The 27,844-nt window shown below is 38.7% G+C and overlaps 1 protein-coding gene across 3 annotated transcripts in view; it reads right to left on the reverse strand.

Moving 5' to 3' along the window:
• NEDD4 (NEDD4 E3 ubiquitin protein ligase) overlaps window positions 1–27,844 on the reverse strand; it is a 124,088-nt gene that overhangs the window by 40,034 nt on the left and 56,210 nt on the right. For all 3 annotated transcript variants that reach the window (XM_049905258.1, XM_049905257.1, XM_049905256.1), the window contains 2 exons: window positions 3,671–3,721; window positions 2,212–2,273 (listed from right to left, as the gene is read on the reverse strand). In XM_049905258.1, coding sequence (XP_049761215.1) covers window positions 2,212–2,273; window positions 3,671–3,721 — 113 coding nt within the window. The remainder of the gene's footprint in view (window positions 1–2,211; window positions 2,274–3,670; window positions 3,722–27,844) is intronic.

Raw genomic sequence — 27,844 nt, forward strand, 5'->3', positions numbered from 1 at the left:
AGAAGGAAAAACAGTAGAGAAAAAAGAAACATACATAAACAAATAAGCGTTACGATATGAAGAAGATGCTAAGGAAGTTTACATGAGAGATCAGAGGCAACTCCACAGAAAAGTTGCCATTTAAGCTGAGGTTCAAAGAATGGGTAGGATTTCCATGTGTGGTGGTGGAAGGAGAGCAATGGCGTGGAGAGAAGAGTAATAACAAAGGAACAGAGGGGAAGCCTGGGTGCCACCGAGGACAGTGGCTGTAACTGAGCATGGCTGGAGCACAAAACACAGAAAGAGGAGTGTAGGAGGCAGAATGGTCCAGATGGTGAGGTCCTTGCAAAACAAGAGAACTCTGGACATTATTTTGCAGACGCTAGGAAGCCACCGAGAACTTTTATGACAGGGAAAGTGTCATCTGAGAAGTGCTTTTAAAAAAAAAACAAAAAACCCAAGAAGTGCTTTAGGGATATTAACTTGGTCATATTGCATAGGATGAAAGAAAAGCAGAGGGCAAGGCCTGCTAATTGTCTGAAACTCACTACCTTTAAGGGCTGTTTGACTCTGTCATACATCAACCTACCTGAGCTATTTTCACCTGGTATCATATCTCTGTGAATAATGAGTTATCTAAGGTTATCTAAGGCTGCTGACCACTGAATTAATATTTTAAGCCTTCTATTTTTTTAAACCTACAGCCCCTGCCAATTTTAACATTCTAAGATTTACATAAGAAATCCTTGCTTGTCCTCACTTTGAATATAGCCTTTTCTTTTTTGGGGGGGTGTGATTTTTATAGACATCAGTCATGTAACCGATTAATTGCCCTTTGTCATTTATTCTGTCTTCAAGGACTTCAAGCCCCTCTTAATCTTTTTAGTTGCTCTTCTCTCCGTGGGTCCCACAGATTTGGAGAATCTAGTGTACCTTTTCTGAGGGGTCAATAAAATCCCTGCTGCTCACATCCAAGGGCACTAACGTGGCTGGGGTCTCCTATTTGAGGGGATGTGAACACTCTGGCCTGCTGCAGAAGGTGGATGTAGACGGTATGCTCAGATAACGCTTTGTGGAAAAGTCTCTCTGTGCTTGTCTGTTTCATGTCTTTTGAACTAGACAGTAAACCTTTGGGTTTTGACTTAATGCAGCTCAAAAAAAACCCCTAAGAATTGTAGTACATTTTCTATCTGAATTAAAGTTCCTCTGTGCTTGCAATAATATCCAGTGCAGAGGGAGGTGTAAATTGTTATATTTTTAAAAGGTAATGGTACCAGAAGGCACCTGACAAATTGAAGTGCAGGCAGTTAGGGCAATCAGATAAGAGAAGCAAGATATATTTAATTAGTTGATCCTGGTACGCAGATGCCACACTCACTTTTGTGCCTTCCATCTAAAATTAAAGGAAGAAAAAAGACTGACATTCCAGACTTGGGCAGAAATTAAATGTGACTTCTCTTACAGAGTAAATATTAACACAGACACACAGAAACTGTCCCTTTTCTTTGTTTTAATATTTATATTACTGAGTTCCAACAGTCTATTTTTTCAAGGGCATTTTCACAGATGTCCTTCTGCTTTTCTCTGACCTTTTTGACTGTAAATCGACATACATTTTGACTAGATTTTACTTGACTATGTAGTACATAAGGTCAAAAAGAGTTTTATTTACAGCTTAAACTTAGAAATTTTCACAAAAATCAAGTAATTCAGTTTAGGAAAATTATCAGCCTTCTATCCAGGTTTTAAATTTCAGTCTTGGCTCATGTTATTTTCTCTAAACATCTGACTTTTCTGAAATACCTTTTTTATTAAAGTATGCAAAATGTAGTCAAATTCTTCTGAAACTGTTTTTGTGCATGTCAAGTTAGATACAGGTTTTAGATGAACTGATGTTTATGATTTTTTCAAAGCATGGTAGGACAAAATTATATATATTTTAAGATAAAAATAAATATAAAATGACAAATTTCAGTCTTCCAGTCTGACAAACATGAGCTGGACAAGTTTTTCCCACAGCGTGATCAGTTTTCTGTACGTCCTGAAAAATTTTGCAATGTGCATATATTACTTTTTCATCAGCGGTAATAGTAAAGCTTTTTAAAAATAACATTATAGCATCTACAAGTAGCTTGTTTACAAAGGTTTAAACTCTGAATTTCCAAAGAGGCTACTATAAGGTATAACGAAGAGACAAAAAACATAAAATGCTGTTATTTTATATTTACTGACCTTCTTGGGTGAAGAACAAAATCCTTAAATGTATATGGTCGTTCCATTCTTGGATTTTCCGTCTAGAATAAAACAATGGGTTTTCAAGACATAGCTCAAACACCAAAAATGTGTACTTTTCAAGAATATTCATGAACTATGACCTAAAGCATAAATGAAGTTAAAAATGAAAAAAAGTAACTTTAGTCTATTGAATGGTTACAAGTGGTAACCTGTCATGTTTTCACTCTCCTGTGTATATAAACTGCAGCCAGCATCACAGCTAAGGCTAAAACGAGCTGAATGAGTGGGTTGCGGAGGACGAGAGAAGAGAAGACAGGTGGAAAATAGAGTGGCTACCGTGCTGGCGCCCAAAGGAACACAGAAAATGCACAATGTCAGCAGGGGAAAAGAGAGCAAAGCGCCTGGAACGTATGACTGGACGGAACACATTATTAAAAGCTTATGATCTCTAAAGGCTACAGAGATCCAGTCAATGACCTCAAAAGGCTGATGCAGTATGTTTTTTCTTTCTTATCAAATTCAACAGACCCTTTTCTGTCTTTATCATTCCCCTATTTCTCTGCTGCATTTTGAACTGTTAACTACTCTTTCCGTCTTGAAATTCTTTTCCTAGATTTTCATGACATTATTTTATCTTGGTTTGCCTCCCAGTTCTCCCCGTCTGCCTTCTCTTTCCCCTCCGATACACCACACTGGCCAAAGTTCAGGGCGTGACCCTCTGCCCACAGCTCTCTTATCTGGGGGGCCAATCCTGCCCAGAGATTCTGCTGTTACCTCAACAGCGGTATCTCTCAATCTCTCCGGAACTTTTCCCTACACAATTAGTTTTCATATCTCTCTATCAGCTGCCCATTTTAAACTTTTGTTTGTCTTGTTTTCTACTTAAATTCAATATAACCAATAATAAATTTATTATATTCCAAAATAAAATGGCTTTGTCTCCCAGCTGTTCTACTTGAGACACCACCTTATCTTCCAAGTTCAACTTGTATTACCTTTACTTTCTCCTTAATCTCTTTCAACTTCCACGTCAGACACTAGGTCCAAACATGTTTTATTCTGAATGCTTCCTGAGCCTGTTTCCTTCACTGATAACAGCCTAGTCCAGGTTCTATGTTTCATGGCTATGTTGTTGTAAACTCTCTTAGCTTCCTTCTCTGATCCTGGGTTCTCCCCATTATAATTGCTCAGTAGAATAGTCCCATGCTGATTTTCCTGAAACAATGCTTTCATGATGTCAACACACTTCAGTGGCTCTCTGTCTCTTACTGAGGCTCATGGAGGTTTTTTTGAAGATAAAATTGAAATGAGAAAATTGAGATAGGATTCCAGAAGATAACATACTGAAGGATTAGTAGCAGTATACATTTTAAAAATCTATATTGTGGATTTAAAAGTATTTATCAAATTAAAAAGAATAAACACAAAAACTAAAATCATGGACATCTATACTAACCGGTAATGGATACAGAGGAACATCCACTTGACCTAGGAAATCGTCCCTTGTCTATAAGCGAGGGAAGAAAAAATAAGATTAGTAATACGCTAAATTCCTTTAGAAGCTTTTGATGAGCTACTGCTATCATTCATAGAAAATCTAGAGGTTTTAAAAGTCCTATGTATTAGAACTACCATATGACCCAGCAATCCCACTCCTCGGAATATATCCTAGAGAAATAAGAGCCTTTACAAGAACAGATATATGCACACCCACGTTTATTGCAGCTCTGTTTACAATAGCAAAAAGATGGGAGCAACCAAGGTGCCCATCAACGCATGAATGGATAAATTATGGTATATTCACACAGTGCAATACTACGCATCGATAAAGAACAGTGAGGAATCTGTGAAACATTTCATAACATGGAGGAACCTGGAAGGCATTATGCTGAGTGAAATTAGTCAGCTGCAAAAGGACAAATATTGTATAAGACCACTATTCTAAGAACTTGAGAAACAGTTTAAACTGAGAAGAAAACATTCTTTTGTGGTTACGAGAGGAGGGAGGGAGGGAGGGTGGGAGGGGGTATTCACTACTTAGATAGTAGATAAGAACTACTTTAGGTGAAGGGAAAGACAGCACACAATACAGGGGAGGTCAGCACAACTGGACTAAACCAAAAGCAAAGAAGTTTCCTGAATAAACTGAATGCTTCAAAGGCCAGCGTAGCAGGGGCAGAGGTCTGGGGACCATGGTTTCAGGGGACATCTAAGTCAATTGGCATAATAAAATCTATTAAGAACACATTCTGCATCCCACTTTGAAGAGTGCGGTCTGGGGTCTTAAACGCTAGCAAGCAGCCAACTAAGATGCATCGGTTGGTCTCAACTCACCTGGAGCAAAGGAGAATGAAGAACACCAAGGACACAAGGCAATTACAAGCCCAAGAGACAGAAAGGGCCACATGAACCAGAGACTATATCAGCCTGAGACCAGAAGAACTAGATGGTGCCCGGCTACAAGCGATGACTGCCCTGACAGGAAACACAACAGAGAACCCCTGAGGGAGCAGGAGTGCAGTGAGATGCAGACCCCAAATTCTCATAAAAAGACCAGGCTTAATGGTCTGACTAAGACTAGAAGGACCCCGGTGGTCATGGCCCCCAGACCTGCTGTTGGCCCATGACAGGAACCATTCCCGAAGCCAACTCTTCAGACATGGATTGGACTGGACAATGGGTTGGAGAGAGATGCTGGTGAGGAGTGAGCTTCTTGGATCAGGTGGACACTTGAGATTACGTTAGCATCTCCTGCCTGGAGGGGAGATGAGAGGGTGGAGGGGGTTAGAAGCTGGCGAAATGGACATGAAAAGAGAGAGCGGAGGGAGAGAGCGGGCTGTCTCATTAGGAGGAGAGCAATTGGGAGTATGTAGCAAGGTGTATATAAGTTTTTGTGTGAGAGACTGACTTGATTTGTAAACTTTCACTTAAAGCACAATAAAAATTATATAAAAAAAAATCCTATGTACCATGAATGGAACACAAAAGGCAATGTAGTACAACTGTTGGTAATGGCAGAATAGTTACCTTAGACTAATCCTTCTGCAGATAACTGTATACTCTGACCAAAAAAAAAAAAACCTATTTAAAGGCAACATAGAGTGACTAAATGCAAGCAGAAACTGGAAAGGAATCAATCCTTGCAAGAAGGAACGGTACTGGGTAGAATTCATATTTATATAGCTTTTCACCTGGTAGTACTCCATAGTCCACATGGTGTGGCGCGACAAGAACTCAAGCAGAAATCTGCAATCTTACTGGCTTGAGATGTCAGAGAGCCTAGTTGGGAGTTGACCGCATAGCTGGAAAATACATGGGAAAATCCCAGAAAAGAAGGAGCGACAGAAGAGCACCTAAATCTCTATATAAACTCTACCCAAATCCATCCCAGTGCCCTCGACACACCCAAATCCCTACTCGATCCCAAAACTGTACATGTGAAAAGCAACAGCTGGAAAGTTTGAGAGAACTGAATAGACATTTCAATTGATGTTGTCCAAAGGGGAGACAGCATCTGGAGTTTGAATTCAGCTAAGATAACTTCCTGCTAGCACAAAAATCAATACTCTTCAGAGAAAGAGAACAAAATTCTGAGTCTCCAAAGTATACCATCCACATTGTCACGTATACAATGAAAAATTACTAGACATGCCAATGAACAGGAAAATATGACTCAAAGAGAATAAGTAGTCAATAGAAACCAACCACAATATGGCCCAGTATCTGGATTAGCAGAAAGGGAATTTAAAGCAGCTATCATAAAGATCAACTCATCATATGAGTCGGAATCGACTCGATGGCATTGGGTTTGGGTATCTTAAAGATGGAAACCCTTGTGGCGTAGAGGTTAAGAGCTACAGCTGCTAACCAAAGGGTCAGCAGTTCGAATCCGCCAGGTGCTCCTTGGAAACTCTATGGGGCAGTTCTGCTCTGTTCCATAGGGTCGCTATGAGTTGGAATCAACTCGACAGCACTGGGTTTGCTTTTGGTTTTGGTTAATCATGAAGATATTCAAGGATTTAAAAGGAAAATAAGGTCATAATGAATGAAGAGTAATTCAGCAGTGAAATTAGAAACTATAAAAGCGAATCGAATGTATATTTTAGAACTGAAAAATATCGTCTCTAAAATAAAAAATCACTGTCTGGGCTAACAATGACTGATGACAACTGGGGGAAAGCTCAGTGACCCTAGAGATACATCAATTGAGTTTATCCAACGTGAAGAACAACGGGGGCTTGTGGGAAAGTGTCAAGGAGTCTAACATATGTTTAACTGGAGTCACAGAAGGAGAGGAGAAAGAACAAGGCAGAAAAATACGTGAAGAAAAAACAGCCAAAACTTTCCTACATTTAGACAAACCATAAGCTTAGACATTCAATATACTCAGCAAATCTAGGCAGGATAAGTATAAAACAAAAATAAAAGCCAAACCCATTATCATTCAGTAGATTCCAACTCCCTGTGTTACAGAATACAACTGCTCCACCAGGCTTCCTTGGCTGTACTCCTTACAGAAGCAGATTGCCAGGCCTTTCTTCTGCAGTGCTGCTGGGTGGATCTAAACTGCTAACCTTTAGGTTAGCAACCAATTGCAAAGTGTTTGTACCATCCAGGGATATGCCACGTCTCCTTAGTTTCCTTTAATGTGGAAAGTACCTCATTCTTTCATTGTCTTTAAGAATCTTGGCATTTGGAAGAGTACTGGCTATTTATAGAATGTCCCTCAGTTTGGGTTTTCTGATGTTTTTTCATGATTTAATTTAAGACAGTATGCTTTTTTGTTTTTGCAAGAATACCATAAAGGTGTCGCTGGGCCCTTCTCTGCATCATACCATAAGGTGCATGATGCCGATCCGTCTCATCACTGGTGATACTAACTTTGACCACTTGGTTAAGATGCTGTCTGCCAGGTTTCTCTACTTTAAAGCTAACATTTCCCCGCTTTGAAATTAATCAGTATATGTGGGAGGATGTTTCGAGGACTGTAAATATCCTGTTTCTCATCCTATTTTGCTAACTTTAGAATCTACTGATGATTCTTGCTTGCAACAATTATTACTGTGGTGTTTCCTAAATGGTGATTTTAAATTTCCACTATTCCTTTTACATTTATTAAACAGAACTCTGCTGAAATGAAGAATTTTCCTACTCTCCCCATTTATTTATCCAATTATTTATTTATATCACCTTGGACTTATTAATATTTATAATCCATTACAGCCACTTATTTGGTTATTCAAACTGTTCCAGATTTAGCCACTGAGAGGATCTTCAAGGTCATCTTTGTGTATTGTGACAGGTCCTCATTATTATTATTACTGTGCTTTAGGTGAAAGTTTACAGAGCAAATTACTTTCTCACTAAACAATACACAAATTGTTTTGTGACACTGGTTGTCAACCCCACAATGTGTCCACTCTCTCCCCTCCTCCACCTTGTATTCCCCATTTCCATTCATCCAGTTTTCCCGCCCCTTCCTGCCTTCTCATCTTTGCTGTTGGGCTGGTGTGCCCATTTCGGCTTGTATACATGACTGAACCATGAAGAACGTTCCTCACATGTGTTACTGTTTATTTTATAGACCTGTCTAATCTTTGGCTAAAGGGTGAACTTCAGGAGTGACTGTACTGAGTTAAATTGGTATCTTGACGGCACTGAGGGGGGGGGTCATACTCTTGGGGGTTCGGTCCTCATCATTTTTTAAGCACTTCTGTACTTTCTGGCACCACAAGGTGTTCTATGTTTGCCTTAAACTCTCCCTATCCTCAAATCTCAAAGTAAAAAGAAGGAAATAATGAAGGCCAGAAACCAATAAAATAGGAAAAAAACAATGGAGGGGAAAAAAGGGCAAAATATAGTTCTTTGAAAGCCTTAGTAAAATTGATAAACATCTCACAAGACTGATCAAGCAAAAGAGAGAAAACTGGCATAAGTAATATCAGAAATGAAAGATGGTATCATTAAAGACCCTAGAGGCATTAAAAAGGTAATAAGGGAATATTACAATCAACTTCATGCCAATAAAACTTAACTACATTGGTGAAATGATCAAATTCCTTGTAAAATGCAACTCACTAAAACTGATACAAGATGAAATGGGAAATTAGAATAGCCCTATATTAAGAGGGACCAGTCCCTGGAGAAGGACATCATGCTTGGTAAAGTAGAAGGTCAGCGAAAAAGTGGAAGACCCTTGATGAGATGGACTAACACAGTGGCTGCAACAACACACTCAAGCATAACAACAATTATGAGGGTGGTGCACCACCGGGCAGTGTTTCGTTCTGTTGTACACAGGGTCGCTATGAGTCAGAACCAACTTGATGGCACCTAAGAACATCATATCTATTAAAGAAAGTGAATTTGTTATTAAAAACTTCACTACAAACAAAAGTCCAGATGGTACACTGGTGAATCTTAGCAAATATTTAAGGAAGAAATAATACCAGTCTTATATCAATTCTTTCAGAAAACAGAGAAAGATGGTGTACTTCCCCATTCATTTCATGGAGCCAGTATAACCCTGATTTCAAAAACTGATAGTTATTACATAAAAAGAAAATTACAGGCCAATGTGTCTCATGAATATAGACACAAAAATCTTTGAAAATACATTAATAAATGGAATTCAGCAATATATAAAATGGTAGTATATTATAACCAGGTGGGGTTTATCCCAGGAACTCAAGGTTCGTTTAACATTAGAAAATCAATCAATGGGATTCACCACATTGAAAGAATAAAGGAGAAAGACCATATGACCATCTCAATAGCTACAGAAAAGGCATTTAACAAAAATTAATCAAAAAAACTCTTGGCAAAATAGGGATGTAAGGAAACTTCTTAATCTGATAAAGGGCATCTACAAAAAGCCTGCAGCTAGCATCATACTTAATGATGAAATACTGAATGCTTTCCCCCTGTAGCCAGTAAGGCAAAGATATTCACTCTTGCCACCTTCATACAACATTCCACTAGAGGTCCTAGCTAGCGCAACTGGGAAAAATGAATAAATAAAAGGCATAAGGATTGCAGGTGGCATATTTGTAGAAAATCCTAAAAAATCTACAAAAACATCTTAAAACAAGTAAATTTAGCAAGGTCACAAGCTAAAAAATCAATTATATTATTATATACTATATATTATAGTATTATCAATATATAGTATATATATATTACTATACATATTAGCAAAAAATAACTGGAAAAAGAAACCACATCCAAAAACATAAAATACTGAGGGATATATTTAACAAGGATGTGTAAGACCTCTACACTGAAAAGTATAACACATTGCCAAGCAAAATTAAAGACCTAAATAAATGGAGAGCTACACCATATTTACAGATTGGAAGACTCAATATTCTTAAGATGTCACTTCTTCCCAGTTCCATCTATAGATTCTAGGCAATGCCAGTCAAAGTCCTAGGAGGGTTCTTTGAAAAACCTGGAAGCTGATTCTAAAATTTACATGGAAATGCAAAGAACCTATAACAGTCAAAAATTTTTGAAAAAGAAAAATAAAGTTAGGGGATTTATATCTTCTAATTTTAAGACAATATGTATAGCTACAGTAATCAAAACCGTGCAATATTGGTAAAAGCTTAAACAAATAGATTAATGGAAAACTGAGAGAGTCCAGAAGTAGACCCACAAATTCATGGTCAATTTCTTCTCAACAAAGGCATCAGGGGGAAAGGAAAGTTTTCCATCAAATGTTACTAGAACAACTGGATATCCATGTGGAAAAAAATGAACCTGGACCCTTACTTCACACCATACTAAATAATTTGACATGAATCATAGACTTAGACATAAAAGCTAAAATAAAAAGTTTCAAGAAGAAAACATAGGAGGATATCCTTGTGATCTTTAAGTAGACAAAGACCTTTCAGCCAGAACCCAAAAGCTATCCATTACAGAAAAAAAAAGATCAGACTTTGCCAAAATTAAAAACTTCTGCTCATTGCCAGACACCATTAAGAAATGAAAAAGGCAAGTCATAGACTGGTAGAAAACACTTGTGTTTTATATATATTTATATATATATATAATTTTATCATAAAGGACTTGTATCCAGAAATTATAAACAATTCCTATAAATAAATAATAAACAGAAAAACAACCTAATAAAAATGGAGACTGAAGCCTAGCAAATCATCTTAGTTCTGGGCCATATTCCTATTCTAGAATATGAGATAATGTTAATGTTTGAAATGGACAAGTCAGCTTTTTAACCACACTTCCAAGGCTGTGCTATGGTATGGTTCTCTATTCTTGTGTTTATTTTAAGTAGATGCTATATTCCACAAATTTTATTTTTAAGAAGCTAAAAAAAAAAAAAAAAAATTTTTTTTTTTTTTATAAGCAAGGAAGTAAAATACAACAAAATCTCAATTAACATGTCTGACTGAGGAATGAGATATTTTAGTTAATTGAATTATCTAGATTCCTTAGGTTCTGGCTTAACCAGAAAAAGAAATAACTTTTTTTGTCGTTGTTTTGGTCTTACTGCATAGCCTTGCCCTTAGTAAACAGGATACCTTGAACATGTACGTGCTTGATGATTTATGGCTTTGCAGAGCCTCAAAAGCATGGCTGTTATGGATTATCTCTGGAGTAAGAAAGCTATAGACCAGGGTTTTTTCTCAGCTTTGGCACTAACTGCATTTTGGGTCAGATAATGTTTTCTTGTGGAGGGCTGTCCTGTGCATCACAGGATGTTTAGTATCATCCCTGGCCTCCACCCGCCAGATGCCAGTAGCACCTCCATTAGATGCGACAACCCGAAGTCTCCCCTGACACTGCCAAGTGTCCCCTCTGGCCAAAACGACCCCCAGCTGAGAACAGCTACTATGGAGTGTGTAAGGCAGAATGTCTCAACCAGGGTACAAAACCCCCCCTTCTTTCTTTCTTCTTTTTAATAACAGCTTTACTGAGATATAATTCACATACAATTTACCCATCTAAAGTATATAATTCAATGGTTTTTAGTATTGTCTCAGGAATTGTGCAGCCACCACCACAATCAATTTTAAATTTTCATCACCTCATAAAGAAAGCCTATTCCTATGAGCAGCTACTCTCCATTTCCATTTCCCCCACTTACCCTACACCCCCTAACCTTGGGCAGCCACCCTTCTCCTCTGTCTCTAGAGATCTGCCTGTTCTGGACATTTCCTATAAATGGAATCATATTTGTAGTCCTCTGTGACTACGGCTTCTTTTACTCGGTATAATGTTTGCAAGATTCATCCATGTTGTTCCTCTTTTATTGCTAAAAAAAAGATTTTTTTATCTGTCCATTTATCATGGACAGCTGAGTCGTTTCCACTTTTTAGCTGTTGTGACCAATGCTGCTATGAACATTCGTGTACAAGTTTCTGTGTGGGCACATGTTTCCTTTTCTCTTGGACATACATTCAGGAGTGGAATTGCTCGGCCACAGGGCAACTCTGTTTAGCCTTTAAAAGAACTGTCTGTTGTCCAAAGTGGCTGCACCATTTTACAATCCCATATTCCTACTAGCAGTGCACAAAGGTTGCAATTTCTCCACATCCTCGCCAATACTTATCATCTGTCTTTTTTATTATAACCCTCCTAAACCAAACCAAACCAAACCAAACCAAACCAAACCAAACCAAAGCAAACCAAACCAAACCAAACCCATTGCTGTCACATCAATTCCAACTCACAGGCACCCTATAGGAGAGAACAGAACTGTCCCATAGGGTTTCCAAAGAGCGGCTGGTGAATTTGAACTACCAACCTTTTGGTTAGCAGCCATAGCTCTTAACCACTGTGCCACCAGGGCTCCTATAACCCTCCTAGTGGATATGAAAGGAGCCCTGATGGTGCAGTGGTTAACTGCTCAGCTGTTAACTGAAAGTTCAGCAGTTTGAACCCACCACATGCTCTGCAGGAGAAAGATGTGGCAATCTGCTTTCGTAAAAAGGACAGCCTAGGAAACCCTATGGGGCAGTTCCACTCCACCCTCTTTGAGTTGCTACGAGTTGGAATCGACTTGATAGCAACAGGTTGGTTTAGTCAGTGTGAAGAGGAATCTTGTGGTTTTGATTTGCATTTCCCTGATGGCCAGTAATGTTGAGCATCTTTCTTGTGCTTATTCAGTTTCTTATTTCTTGAAATCTATTAACTTACAAGTCTTCCCTACAGTCTCACTCTCCACTGCAGAGGCCATGTCCGGTCCCTGCAGGACAGAAAGAAAAACTACCCGCTGGCACCACCAGCTTTTATTGCTCCGTATTCCTTGTTCATTGGTTGTACTTGTGAACAAGAGCACAGAACAAAATCCTACACAGTGAAAACTCCACAACTCAAAAAACTGGTATATAAAAATGCATTTTAAAAATTTCTTGCAAAACACACTACCTTCCTTCTCTAAGACAAGTGGTCTGAAATAAGTTTCGTAATATCTACTTAAAATAAAATGAACCCAGAGAACTATATTTCTAATATTAGTAGAATGGACAAGTAAGTTTTCCAAGCTCAAAATCAACATGCATGGTCTGACAAGGAGGTAGAGAATATGAAACTGGGAACAATCCTGGAAAGTCCAGGACATATGGTTGCTATAAATACAGGACAATTAGGGGTTCTTTTTTCCATTTACAAAGGAAAAGTAACAGTTTAAAATTCATTCCTGTGAAGGCAGGTTAGTCTGTGATGTTCATTACTGTTTCCTAGCCAATCAATTGTCCAGAATTCAGAATACCCAGCATTTCATTGTATGAGTTATTTCCTATATTTGAACTGGATACAGCTTATTTCATAAAGCAAATTCATATTTGGTAAAATACACGCAATTTAAGATTGTCTAAAATATCTGAGAAAGAACTCAGAACAGGAGGTGATTTTAAACAGGACCATCTGTAGCAGGCATAGTTCAGTCGGTAAATAATATTTTTTGGACTATCTTAAAGATACGAATTTCAGTTTCTTAAAACTATTTTTAGAGTATGAAAAGATAAAATCTAAATTTCCGTTTTCACATTACTAATTTTTGCAAAACTTCAACTAGAACTATGGCTCTAATTTTAGGAGGACAAATTCTTGTTAACTTCGGTAAGGCTTAATAAAAAAAAAAAAGTGGTTGAATATTCAGCTTTAAGAGAATCCAATGTAACAAAAAATCGGAATTTTAAATGCAGGTAAGTTAAAGAGTGACAGCATTGAAGTATACAAAAAAAGAGTTTCCAATAAATCTAATTTACAAATAATTTCCTAGGATAAATCCACATATAGAACAAGTATTAATGGAAAAACTACTTCCTCATAACCAGAGCCCAACAATATACACAAAGTTTCCTGCTTTCATACCATATTCATTCTAGTCAACCTTTCTAATCAGTAAAAACAAATTTAATACATGAACGTTAAATATAGTATAGCATAAGGTACTTTTTTTTTAGTTTTCAGACTTAGCTATTAGTACTTTTCTCTCATTTTCTAATCAAGATGTTTTTTAAAAAATAATTTTAAAACATAGGTAACGCATACATAAGGACCCCTAGTGGTGCAACAGGAAAGCACCTGGCTGTTAACTGAAAGGTTGGCAGTTCAAACTAACCCAGCTGCTCCATGGGAAAAAGACCTGGTGAACTGCTTCTGTAAAGATTTCAGCCAAGAAAACACTATGGGGCAGCTCTACTCTGTCACATGGGGTCGCTACGAGTCAGAGTGGGCTCCATAGCACCCAACAACAACAATACATACACAGGGTACAAAATTCAAAGGAAACAAAAGGGTTCCTAGCTTCCAGCTATCCAGCTTCACCCTCTGTCCTCCCAAGAGGCAATAAATCCTTTGCCATTAAGTCGATCTCGACCCATAGCAACCCTATAGGACAGAGCAGAATTGCCCCATAGAATTTACAAGGAGCAGCTGGTAGATTCGAACTGCTGTCCTTGGGTGGCAGCCCAGCTCTTAGCCACTGTGCTACCAGGGCTCCTGTTACCATTTGTTTTTGTGTGGGTATTCCCTCAGAGTTTTCTTTTGCATACTGTTCCACATCTTACTTTTTTCTCCTCAACTCTATCTCTAGGATCTCATGCATTATCAGACATACAGAAATACTTTACCTTTTTAAAGGCTGTATAGTATGCCATTGCATGGAATAGCAGAAGTATGGAGTTCCCTTCTAGGATTGTTCAGACTGTTTCTAATCTTTTACTATTACAAACAATGCCTCCATGAATAAACTTGTACTGTCATTTTGTATATGTATACCATTTGCATATAATTTTTATTTTGTATAATTTAGAGACAGATCTGAATCACTGATTGACTATTACAAAAGGAAATAGTTTCCTCGAATGAGATAAAAATCACACTTAAGTTCAAGTTACCTTTTTTCAGCACAAGATGAAGAGGTTTATCCTTGAATGAATATCTTAATTAGTACAAACAAGTACTGTGTTTTCACACAATTGTATTCAAATTCTCTATCAGCAAGTATCAGGATTCCTCTGTATAGATCACCTAACTGCAAGAAATGAACTGGGGACAGGCAGTAAAAAAGAAACTGAACAAATTCATAGCCATAAAAATTTTCAAGCCACTGTTACTCATGCTATTTAAATGAAATCAAGAGATCAAGAACTATTTCAGAAATCAGAAAGGATAGGAGTAGAGTTAAAAGCACGGGAGCTGAAAAACTAAAAGTGAAATTATATAAGAACCTCTTTGTTTGAGGTAGAATTTAAACTCTCATTCTCCTATATAAGAGGTTAGATGACTCCTTGATTGACGCATGAGAAGTCCGTATCTTGACTTGGAGGACATTAGCACACGTGAATCACTGAGAAAAATACGCAAAACTTATATGAGTGGCAGGATCCAGTTATAGTATTTTTTAAAATAATTTTTATTTTCATTTATAGTATTTTTGTAAGTAAACATATAATTCCTGCTTTCAAGTTTATAAAAACTATTATTTTTAATGAACATCCTTCCCCCAAAATCCACCCTTCATACTCCATACTAGGTACTGTAAATAGAAAAAAGGGATTTTGAAAATCACTGTACATGTAACTGAACTGTTTCCTGAGGTCAGCCAGGCTTGGTAAGGTATTTACACAACACAGACTCTCCTGCTCCCATACGAGCTCACTCAACACTGTGACCTGCTTGTTTTAAGCATTTTTCTAAAAGTTCAAGATTTATTAATTCTATCTTTTTAGTATGTCAAGGGAAAAATGGCTTTAGCTAAACAAACAGCATAATCCCAATTTATGCTACGAGGATCATAATGACAGGGATTTTACTCCTCTATTAAGTGATATCTTTGCTTACAGTGAATATTCAAAGTCCCAAGCTTGTGATTTGCTCAGTCAGCCTACTGGAAGATTTTCGTACAGGACAGAAATCATACTTGTTCTTGGACACACTGTGTCATGTGCTTGACAATGTGGGTAACACGTCCTGTAACCCTCAGCAGCCTGTGCATTCTTAAAGGAATTTTTACTAATAGTTGAGGGCTGTAATGGAGTCAGGGGGCACTGTCTAAGCCAGTTACAGTTGGAGTTTCTCCTTTGATACTTATCACACACTTCTGAACGCTGACTGACCACCTTTACAGGCCTTAAAGTACCTTTATGTGCCTTAAATCTACTGTCAGGATTCTCAAACAGACACCATTTGTTAATATGCCACAGAAGAGAAGGCATCTGAAGCTGACAGGGAGTAGTGACAGGAAACGCAGGCTGTGTTGTATCAAATTCTAAATAGAATTTTACAATTATTACTATATATATTTCTTAAATTGTGCTTTAAGTGAAAGTTTACAAATCTAGTCAGTCTCTCATACAAAAATTTATATATACCTTGCTATGTACTCCTAGTTGCTCTCCCCCTAATGGGACAGCATACTCCTTCCCTCTACTCTCTTTTTTCGTGTCCATTCGGCCGGCTTCTGTCCCCCTCTGCCCTGTCAACTCTCCTCCAGACAGGAGCTGCCCACACAATCTCATGTGTCTACTTCAGCCAAGAAGCTCACTCTTCACCAGTATCATTTTCTATCTTATAGTCCAGTCCTATCCGTCCTATCCCTGTCTGAAGAGTTGGCTTTGGGAATGGTACCAGTCTTGGGCTAACGGAAGGTCTGGGAACCATGACCTCCAGGGTCCTTCTAGTCTCAGTTAGACCATTAAGTCTGGTCTTTTTACGAGAATTTGAGGTCTGCATCCCATTGCTCTTCCGCTCCCTCAGGGATTCTGTTGTGTTCCCTGTCATGGCAGTCATCGGTTGTAGAAGGGCACCATCTAGTCCTTCTGGTCTCAGGCTGATGTAAGCTCTGATTTATGTGGCCCTTTCGGTCTCTTGGGCTCCTACTTACCTTGTGTCTTTGGTGTTCTTCATTCTCCTTTGCTCCAGGTAGGTTGAGACTAATTGATGCATCTTAGATGGACGCTCACTAACGTTTAAGACCCTAGACGCCACTCTCCAAAGTGGGATGCAGAATGTTTTCTTAATAAATTTTATTATGCCAGTTGACCTAGATGTTCCCTGAAACCATGGTCCCCAGACCCCTGCTACTCTAGTTTTCAAAGCGTTTGGTTTATTCAGGAAACTTCTTTGCTTTTGGTTTAGTCCAGCTGTTACAATTATTTCCAAAATTGAAATTTAATAGAGACAACCTACTTTTAGACTATAATGACTATAAAAGGTGAGAAAAAAGGTTTTGCATTTATTCCAATTTTACTCTCCCCTCAAAAAGGGGGGGGGGTCATTTTCTTCCATTGTTTCAAATTAATATTTCCAAATAAAGGAAAATAACAAGAGGACTAAATATATAAAGTTATTATTTAATCAGGGAATACCCACAGCTAGACAATAGGAGGGATAAGCCTCTTTCATTGGGGAAAAAAAAAATTCATTCTTGATTGAAATTAGTCACAGAGATTCACCCTTCAGAGTTCCAAAAAACTATAATACTAATCTTTTCTCTAGGAATTTGTGCCAAGCTGCTAGGTGGAAGAAAAAGGTAAACCTTTGAAGTAGAAGCTAATATTCTCTGGGGAATTACATGTTTAGTTTAAATGAGAAACTAACTTAGCAGATGGCTGCCACTCTTGAGAAAGATACTCAAACCCATCCAAACCCACTGCTGTCGAGTCGATTTCCGACTCATAGTGACCCTATAGATCAGAGTAGAACTGCCCCATAGGGTTTCCAAGAAGTAGCTGGTGGATTTGAACTGCCAACCTTTTAGTTAGCAGCTGAGCCTTTAACCATCATGCCACCAGGGCTCCTTGAGAAAGATACAGTTGCTTTGAATTCTAAGAAATCAAGGAGCTCAGTAAAATCTCAGATATTTAATTTAAAAACAAGCAAGTGTGAGAAAATACACTAAGGTTATCACTTTAAAGCAGGGCTTCAAGCTGTTCCAAATTGGTTCAGTCATGGCCAACGAAGCAAAACTAGAACAGACCTGAATTTTTACAATTTCAGTGATCCAGAATGGTAACCAGAACAGAAGAATTATGGGTTGAAGCCCTAGAATGGGAGACTGGGACAAGGCTTAGGGAGCCCTTTCAGGGGCCTGATGTTTGAGACTGGAATTACTGCCAGGACTGTGGAGAGTGACACACATGCAAAGTAGCGTGGTCCGCTGCCATCTCTGAGTGGGGCAGCGCTGTCTCCGACTCTGTGTAAAATCCCACAGGCAGAGATATGGTTGCTATGGAACGTGTAAGCTGCCCTTGTTTTCTAAGAAGGAGATTAAGTTTCTAGCAGGGCTTCGATTTGTAATTTTTCCTGTTCTGGTTATAGTTCTGGTTACTAAACTTATAAAAAAAATTCGGGCTTGTTCCATAGCCGCTTCCTTAGCCATGACTGAACTGGAAAGAACCAGTTTGAAGCTCTGCTTTAAAGTGGATAAACAGAAGCTGTGGTAGCTGAGGGAATCGGCCTGGAGGATTTTGTTCATAACCTAATCTCTAGTTTCAAAGGATTCAGGTAGAGATAGTTTACTCAGTAGTTCTCAACTTCTTCAAACTTTGGAGTGTATCAGAATCACCTGGAGAGTTTTTTTTAAAAGTTGTGGGAATTTCTAATTCAGTTGGTCTAGGGTGGAGCCTGAGGATTTGCACTTCTTACAGGTGATACTGATACAGACAGTCAGGGACTCTCCCAAGAGAACCACAGCTCTACTCAATTCTTTAAAGAGGTCTTTTGCAACAAATTTGCCCAGTGCAATGCATTGATTTTGTGACTGCTGCTTTCATGGGTGTTGACTGTGGATCCAAGGAAAATGAAATTCTTGACAACAATCTTCCTAGCCCTAACCCTACCCCCCACGATCACCACCCAAGCGGCCAGTGCTCTAGCTTTGTGGAACAAATCCTGTATTATGCCCTCTCAAACTCACATTGCTCCCTCTCCCTGGAGCATTTCTCATCTCTGTGTAAATCCTACTTATCTTATGAAGGTCCAACTCAATGCCATCTTAATGAAAATTTTCTTCATGAGACTAAATTGCAAATTCCCACCTCTGTAATTCTATTTCACCTTGATCTATTTTTAACATCTGTATTAGAACTCTTCTTGACTCCAACTAGACTGTAAATTCCTTGAGGTCAACGAATGTTAGACTGGCTTCTATGCCCAGGCTTCATGCTAGGTGTGGGTGAACGTTCTTGATTTCACGGACTGTATAGTCCTGTAGGGTTGACAATCTGAACTTGAACTCAGCTTTCTGTCACCACCGTGATAGCCTGGTAGTGTTTGAGCCCCAGACTGGTTTATAGACGCCCTGCCCACATGTCTCGCAGCTTTGTCTATGGCATATATTCCTGTATCATTTCTTGGCTCTCCTGCCCCAAGGAATGAATCATTTTCTTGGAATTGTGGAGGTGTTGTCTTCCTTAGGAAGGGGTGGTGCAAGCTTTGCCCTACACTGTCCTCAGCTTTTCCCCATCTGTTCCTAACCTTTTCTGCCCTTTATTGGCCATAAACCACACTCCCATCCCTAGCATACGGAATCCACCACTTGTAACCTGCACATAATTGGTAAAGTGAGATAGATTAGAATATTTTACATGAATCTCTTCTAAATCCATACTGGTACAAGGTATTACTCAAGTACCATGAGATTACAACCCTGATCTCCTATTTATACCAACCCCAAATTAAAAATACATCAACAACAGGTGAGATTCACAACTCAAGTGAAATCAGATTCAGGTAAAACTAGCCCATTTAATAGTTCAAAAATTTAAATAATGATTAAAGGGAAGCTTAAAAATAATTCCTAACTGTGCCTAAATATTCCCAGCAACGCCTTGTGCACAGTAGGAAATTATTATTTAGCTCATTAATCTGGAGATTAATTGCTCCAGAATCCAGTTTAATCATCTTTAAAGGTAATTTAATTTGGACCTTATAAGCTACTGAACTTCATGCTATATATGTTTCTTCATGTATTGAATAGGAGCTACCTTTAGTGGGTCTGCAAACATTCAGTAAAATATTTTTACTAACTCAGGGTTTATCAAAGCTTTCAGTCTACAGATTACTTTAATGAGGTGATCGTCCAGCAAACTACCAAATTATATTTCCTTGATTCATGGGCAAGAAACCTTGAAACCACAATCATTTCAACTCCCTGATCCTTAAAATTTGAAAAAGAAATTGGTTTTCTAATAATGTGCTGAAAAATAATCCTTGGACTTAAAATTTCCACTCAACAACGGCAATAAGAAAGGACTTGATCTGGACTGTACGTTCTTCAGAGTGCAAAAATTACTTATCACATCGTAGTCAGCCCAAATGGAAAATTCCCTTCAGACAACTCTTACTTTTTTTCCCCCTTTCTGATGTCACCCTTACCAAAATAACCTTCCTCAACAGCTTTATCCTGTAGGTTTCTCTTACTGCAGGACAAGAAGAGAGTCCCTTGAGCTAGCGGTGTAGCAGAAACGTGCTTTAGACTATGCATCCAAGCTGAGTTCCGGTCCAAATACAGCATTTACTAGATTTATAATCTTGGCTAAATCACTCTAACTTTTCTGAGCTTGTCTCTTTATTTCTAATATGGAGATAACCACTACCCCAGAGAGTTTTTTTTTTAATATGAAATAAAAAAATGATTCATTCACTGTTTTAGCATTTTACAAATAAAGGGTTAGAGTTTTAAGAAGAATATATCAGGATTTTCTCAAAGTTAAAAATTATACCTGAAATTTCAAGTCCTAGTGATAGTGAACATCTAATAATAAACTCAAAGAGCAGTTAGGAGACCACTATGGTCTCTTCTCTCCTCATTTTATAGGCAAACATATTTTTAATAGATCTTGTCGCTCCCTCAGAGTGACAGGTGTGCATATTTACATTTAAACGTATTGCCAAGAATATAAAAGGTTGGGAAATATGATAAGAGAACAGCATTTTCTATTATAAAGAATGTTTAGTTTAGTCTTTCTAGATGTATATGAAAAGTATGAAAATCAGACACCTCTTTTATTATAAATTAATTAAATTGTCACCACTACCTTAAGAATTTAGTAAGTAAATATCAGCTTTTAAGACATGGTATACCCTAAATTAACTCAGTTTCAGAATATGTAGAAAGAAAGAACCTTCAATCTTAGTTTATCACTGATGATGGCTACAAAACACAGGTGTGTAATCATCAGAAATTTCTTCTCTGGAGAAATAAATGGACCTCAAAGAAAAGACCTCCAGATCTTGGCTGTTGGAAGCCACAACTGGGGAAGCCTTCCAGTTGAAAAGCCCCACATAATCATACAACCTCTAAGCAACCAAATAGTAACTTACTCTCAAATATGAACAGACAGCCAAGGCTCACCAGACACCTGGCGGAAAGTGTACAAAAACAAGGAGAAACAGACAACAACAACACAAAGTGATCTACAGGAACCAGTGACAACGAAGGACCCAGAATAAAACTTAAAACAAGAAACCTGAACTAAAATATTCTCAGAGGAAAAAGAGATAAAAAAAAAAAAATTCTCAGAGGAAAAAGAGATAGCATTTATAAAACAAACAGGGTGTTAGGAATGGGGAATCATCAGGAAAGAAAGAACTTTAGAAGTTAAAAATAACCAAAATTTTAAAATTAAAGAGAAGGGGGACAATATTCTAGAAAGCAGAATAAGCAGGTAAGGAAACAAAAAAGAAAACAGGGGATAAAAGAAAATAATAAGATCAATCCAAGAGGTACAAACTTTGGAAGATAGAAATTCTAGGAAGAGAGAACACAGAGAAAAAAGGCAGAAAGAAAACTTCCAAGGAAATAACACCTGCCTTTCAAAATAGGCACATGTATTACTTGCATAAAAATCAATTAAAAATTATACAGGCAACTACGTACCTCAGAGTTTAGGCATTCAACTGCCTGAAACAGCTATATGGACATTATTGTATATTTTACTGTAATGTGTTCAGGTTGTTTCCTATAAATTATGCCCTGCCTTCTCCTCTAAATTATAACTCTTCAGCTGCAGGAATAATATTTGCCACTTTTGACAGGCACATATTCTATTTCTGATAAATACTTGTTAAACACGTTTGCTTTGAAGACTACTTGAGTTTCCATTAAGCTCTGTGACTCTTTAAGAGGGTTCAGTCTTTCAGCCTTAGTACAAAAGGGAAAGGTCATTCTGAGCTAAAACAGTTATTTGAACCTCCAGGAACAACTCTGAGAATCCCAGCTCTTAGAGAAAATCTTAGAGAAAGTCATTTTATTAAACAATGACAGAGTTAAAGCAAGTCGAATGGCCTTTGTTTTAAAACCCTTAAAAGTCTTGTGCTTCAATCTTCTCTTTAGAAAACTTGATCTGAGCCTCTGTCCGGACTCAAAGTTCCACGGTACCAGTTAGTGGAATATGTAGGCTATGAATCAGACTCCGCTGTGGAAACTAATCCTTGAGTCACGATCATAATATTCCATTGGCATCCACCCCAGGGACAAGGTATTCATTTAAGAGTGCCACTCTTCCATGCAAAGGATGAAGCATCAAGTAGCTCCCACTCATCATTACAGTCACCACTTAAATATCCTAGTTTGGTTATCTGTTTATGCAAGGCGGTATGGTCACCCTCACCTATCAGGGTTCTACAGCCATCTCTACCTCATTCCAAAGGGTCTCTGGCTTCTTTCATCAATTTAATATTTGTTGAGTGCCTATCATGAGCCAGGCACTGTTTTAAGTACTGGGGATACTGCCGTACACAAGCTTCTTAAGACTTTCAAATATGGATTTATATTTGATAAGTAATATATAATTTAAGTAGCATTATGACAGTAAATATTAGTGATTTTAAACTTTCCGCTTATAAGGGCTATAAAAAAGACAGCTCATAACTAAGAATTGATGATATATGATTTCAAATCATTACACAGAGCGATGTAATATTTAAACATTTGTAGTAGGTGCTAACTGGCATTGTTAGAGGAAAATGTATTAAAAAGATTGAAAGTGTTCACAAAGAGGAAGACAGTAGATGTTGCTTGAATAAGCCAGACTAGTTAAGGAAAATATAACATTTCAATTGTGAAATTTTTAAAATCTTACGTTGAGAAGAAAAAATAATAATGATATAGCAATTTGAAAAACAACGTAAATCAGAATTACAGCCATGACAAAATCAAGAGATATCTTTAAGTAGAACTGCATGTCTTATAGACCAACACATTTAAGTTCTTACATGAAACTAAAATACAACCCTGGAAAATATAAGTCAGAATTCTGTGAGAATCATACTTATAAGGTTCTTTTATGATCAAGTGACAGATAGGCAACCTTCTCTCAAATTTTTTTCTTGGTCCAAACAATTTCTTCTATATATTATATGGTCTCAATCAAGTACTAGTCTAAATGCCTAAGTGGATTTAAAACTGCAAATAACTGGCCCTAGCCACAGGTACAACTATGATCCTCCTTTACGTAGAAGTGGGCAAGCCCTCCATTTGACCAGAGGTCAACAGCAAATTTCTTGGTCTTCACCATAAAAATTTCAGTTCTTCATATACAGCTGGTATCTAAAGTATGTGGCTATCTCTTTAATCAATTATTCATTATAATGGCACTTCAGGGACTACTGGATAATTCAACTATGAACTGTCATACGGTTCTCACAAAAGGTCTAAAAAATGGCACTTCAGGGACTACTGGATAATTCAACTATGAACTGTCATACGGTTCTCACAAAAGGTCTAAAACCTTGCTTCTCAGCATGTGTTGGGGAACTAGTACTTCGGGCAGGACCTGCGAGCTTGCTAGAAATTCAGAAATTTCAGGCCCCACCCAGACCTACTGAACCAGAATCAGCATTTTAACAATACCTCAGGGTATTGTTACGAGTACACGGATGTCTGGAAAGCACGTGTCTAACCGACGTCTTCAGAGGGCAGTGGCGGCTCCCCTACCAGGCCAAGATCTGGGTTTCGTTCCAGACCAACGCACCTCAAGCGCAGCCACCATCTGACTGCCAGTGGACGCTTGCGTGTTACTATGACACTGAACAGGTTTCAGCGAACTTCCAGACAAAGACGGACTAGGTCCGCCTGGCAATCTACTTCCAAAAACCCTATGGATCACAAAGGTCCAATCCTGTTTTGCATGGGGTCCCCAGCAGATAACAACAACAGCAGACACCTTACAAGCCATTTTATTTACTAAGGATTTACAACCTTTAATAAAGTATTAGAAAGTAGTCTATGAACAAAAATTTGGGAGGAAAAAGAAACAAACAAAAAAAACAGTAATGCTGGACATTTCTTTTACCTATGTAGTAAAATGTTACACTCTTACCTCTTGTGAAGGGGACAGAAGATAAAAACCCTGTTAAGAACGTTTCTGTCCTTAATGAACAACTAAATTTAAAGACACTGTCTGCTGTACTACCAATATCCTTGGTGTAAATTTTTTTTGCTTGGTAACTTTTTTTTTCTTCTATTAAAGTAAATCATACAATGTTCAGTGTTAGGGTTTTGTAACACACCTGAATCAGGAGAAGGCCTGATATCTTCCCCTATTCCCCACCCCCTAATAGCCTAGAGCCTAACTGGAAATGTCTTGAATTCCCCTGTTCAAGGTGTTCTTTGTTGTGACCAGCCCACAAACTAGCCACAAACTACACAGACATGCTAGCTGCTTGCCTTCCAAGCTCTCAGACCTGCTGCTGTAACTATATCAATGCCTAAGCACTTTGGTTAAATCTCAGAGAAGGTACGGTTGCAATATTTTCAATAATTCCTCTCATGTTGAATCTCCCCAAAAACATGTCACAGAACTGGGACGGCTCTGTTCACCTCTTGTTTTGAAAGGCTTTCTTGTATCTCAGCGTCTGCATTCATCTGACCCTAGTCTTCCAATCTCACATGTGGGCAAATAAAAAATACTGAACCAGACACTTGAGCAATACTTCAGATATTTCCTGGATATGCTGACACCAGAACCGGGTCCCTTTCTCAGTACCCATTCCCTGCTTCTGCTAACCACCCTCCTGACCTCAGCACACCGCCTGGCTACACCCAGGGACTCTGCTAAGCCCCTTCTGACTAAACAGGCTCCTGGTCTGTCTCGTTCCACCATCACCCATAATGCAGAGTGAGAGTGGGCGTCGCAGAGTAAGGCCTCACAACAGCTAGCACAGGTTGGCTTCACATCCTGGAAGGAGACTGGGACGGGGCAGCTATTCTCCAGGTAGTTGCCAGAAATAAGCCTTAAACTCTGGCTTGTTTTTTACATGGAAGCTTTACTTTTATCTTATTTTTGGTGGTAGGGAGTGGGCCGAGGAAGTTAATGTTCAAAATGAGTGTGGATATTCACAGGCAGTTTGAACTTCTCACGACTTCTGCTTCCTTCACTTCCTATCACTGCATCTCCATTTCAGTTCTCACTGCCCGTACTCATTTACTCTATAATTTTAAGGCGAAAGAACAAAGAGCTACAGCCTTTTTTTCTTCTGGAAAAGAAACTGTAATCTCCTTGTACACTGGGAGTTTGTCTTACACATCTTACACCCACTGAATACTGTGTCTCATAAATACATTTAAAAAAAACCCAAACCTACGGCCATCAAGTCGATTGCAACTCATGTACCTTGCCTTCCATATCTTCCTCCTACCTTTTATGACATTTAGCCAACAGCTTGTGCTTGCTGTCTCTGCTTCCTTACCTGTTTCATTCTTTCTTCAGCCTGGCTTTTAACCCCACTATTCTCCTGAGCCTACTCTTCCTAACGTCCCAAGGATCTTCTAAGTGCCACAAGCAATGGATACTTTAATTCTGTGTGGCCCTGTATGCTCCCTCCTCCCCTTGATCTCCATGGCACCATGCTTTCCTGGTCTCAGGCTCTGAAGTGGTTCTCTCTTCTTGTTGTAACTATCCTTGAGGTGGCTCCCAATTCATGGTGATTCCATGCACAATGGAACTAAGTGCTACCCAGTCCATGACAGGTTGTGACCAAACCATTGCGACCCACAGAGTTTTCATTGGCTAATTTTTGGAAGCACAGTGTCAGGCCAATCTTCCTAGTCTAAAAGCTCCTCTGAAACCTGTTCAGCATCACAGCAATCACACCAGCCCCAAATGACAGGTGGGTGGTGGCTATGTATGAGGTGCACAGGCCAAGGAATGCAGCCCAGGTCTCCTGGATGGAAGGTGACCTCCCAGTGCTTCGTGGCTCTTTCTCAGTCTCCTCCTCATTCTTCTTTCACAGTCTCACCAAAGTTGGTGTTCCCTAGAGCTCTGATTTTCCCCCTTCCCGTCTAACTTTCATGTATTCAACTAGACTTGTAACCCTCAACTGATATTTCCAGCTGTCACTTCTCTCGTGAGCCCTGCTCCTGTATCTCCAGCTGCCTTGCTTGACAGCAGCTACCAGGACAGCCTTCCCGCACATCAGCTTCATAACATACGGCTTCCTCTTCACCCTCCCCATCCAGTCTCTGCTCCTGAATTCCTGTCTCACCTTATGACGTTATCATTCACCCAGTCATCCAGGTTAAGAGAACTTGGACTCATTTATCATCCACAGTGCCACAAAAAATTATTTTCAATAACATAAAAACGAGCACTTTACACTCAATATAAAGACTTCCGTTGGCTTACTATGGTCTACTGGCATGAAACACACTGTCTTCTCTGCAGCATCAGACAAGAGGCCCAGTGGAGCTCTACAGACTTCATCACATCATCTTTCCACATCCCCAGAACTACCTACAGTGTGAGACCCTTTCCAACCTCCAGCCTTGCACGTTACATGTCTTCTGCTTAAAACAACTGCTCTTGTCACATTATAGAGAGAGCAACTGGGGCCTCATGACAAGATGTGTATGAATTTTTATATGAGAAACTAACTTGAGCTGTAAACTTTCACTTAAAGCACAATTTGAGAAAAAAAAAAAAACTGTTCTCAACTGGGTGACCCCCTCCCCACCCCCCAGGACACCTGGCAATACCTGGAGACCTTTTCTGATGGTCACGACTAGAGGTAGGGAGTGCTAAGGACATCTAGTGAGTAGAGGTAGGGGGTCAGTAAACATTTTACAATGCACAACACAGTTTCGGGCCACCACACAGAGCTGAGATTGAGATGCCCTGTCCGAGGTTATTCTCCATTTCTCAGCCTGGTGACTCCCAACTCACTGCTCAGCACAAATGTCACCTCCTCTGGGAAGCCTTCAAGCCTTCTTCTACCAACCAGGCCCTCTCCTCCAGAAAAACACTGCCACATCTCTCTCACTTTTCCATACACATCTCTATTTTAGCACATCACACATCTTATTGGAAATTTTTTGTTTTCCAGTTTGTTTCTATCACTAGAATGGGAGCCCTCCTGGGTAGAGACTATTTTATTCACCGTTTATTCCCAGTGCTTGGTACAGTACCTGGCAGGTGGCAGGCATTCAAAGGTATGCTGGATAAATGACTAGAAGACATAGCTACAAAGATGCGTAAAGTCTTTCTGAATAACAATTCAGCTCCCTGAACCTCCCTGAAATCAGTGTTTCAATTCCTCAGTTCTAAGAAATATACACAGATAAGTATACATTTCTCAACAAATTTTTAAAACTGGTCAGTAATGTTGTTGTATGACAGTTCTGTATTTATAAATTTATAAGTAGGTGTTTATAAATTGAGGAGCCCTGGTGGCCCAATGGTTAAGCACTCGGCTGCTAACTGAAAGGCTGGTGGTTCGAACTTCCCAGCCACTCCTTAGGAGAAAAGAGCTAGTGATCTGCTCTGTAAAGATTACAGCCTAGCAAACCCTATGGGGCAGTTCTGTTCCGTCACATAGGGTCGCTACAAGTCTGAACTGACTCGACAGCACATAGCAACATCTTACAAAGTACACTGGTTTTTATATCAGAGATTAACGGTTGTTCAAAATAAAGTTAATTAAAATTCTCTAAATATTCTGCTAAAGTTAATAAATTAAGAACTAGGAAAACAATGGAATGCTAGGATAAATGTATATTTAAGGCAACTAAATAAATTATTGACATACAGAACCTTGAAATTAGTCTTAGAGGCTTTTGAAATAATTGAGATATAAATTTTTTAAATTTCCACTACAAGAGGCTTAAGGAACTTACCTACCTGGGATTAAGTTGTTACTTAATAATAAACAAAAA

This window comes from Elephas maximus, chromosome 13 (assembly GCF_024166365.1).
Source record: "Elephas maximus indicus isolate mEleMax1 chromosome 13, mEleMax1 primary haplotype, whole genome shotgun sequence".
NCBI classification, from domain to species: domain Eukaryota; kingdom Metazoa; phylum Chordata; class Mammalia; order Proboscidea; family Elephantidae; genus Elephas; species Elephas maximus.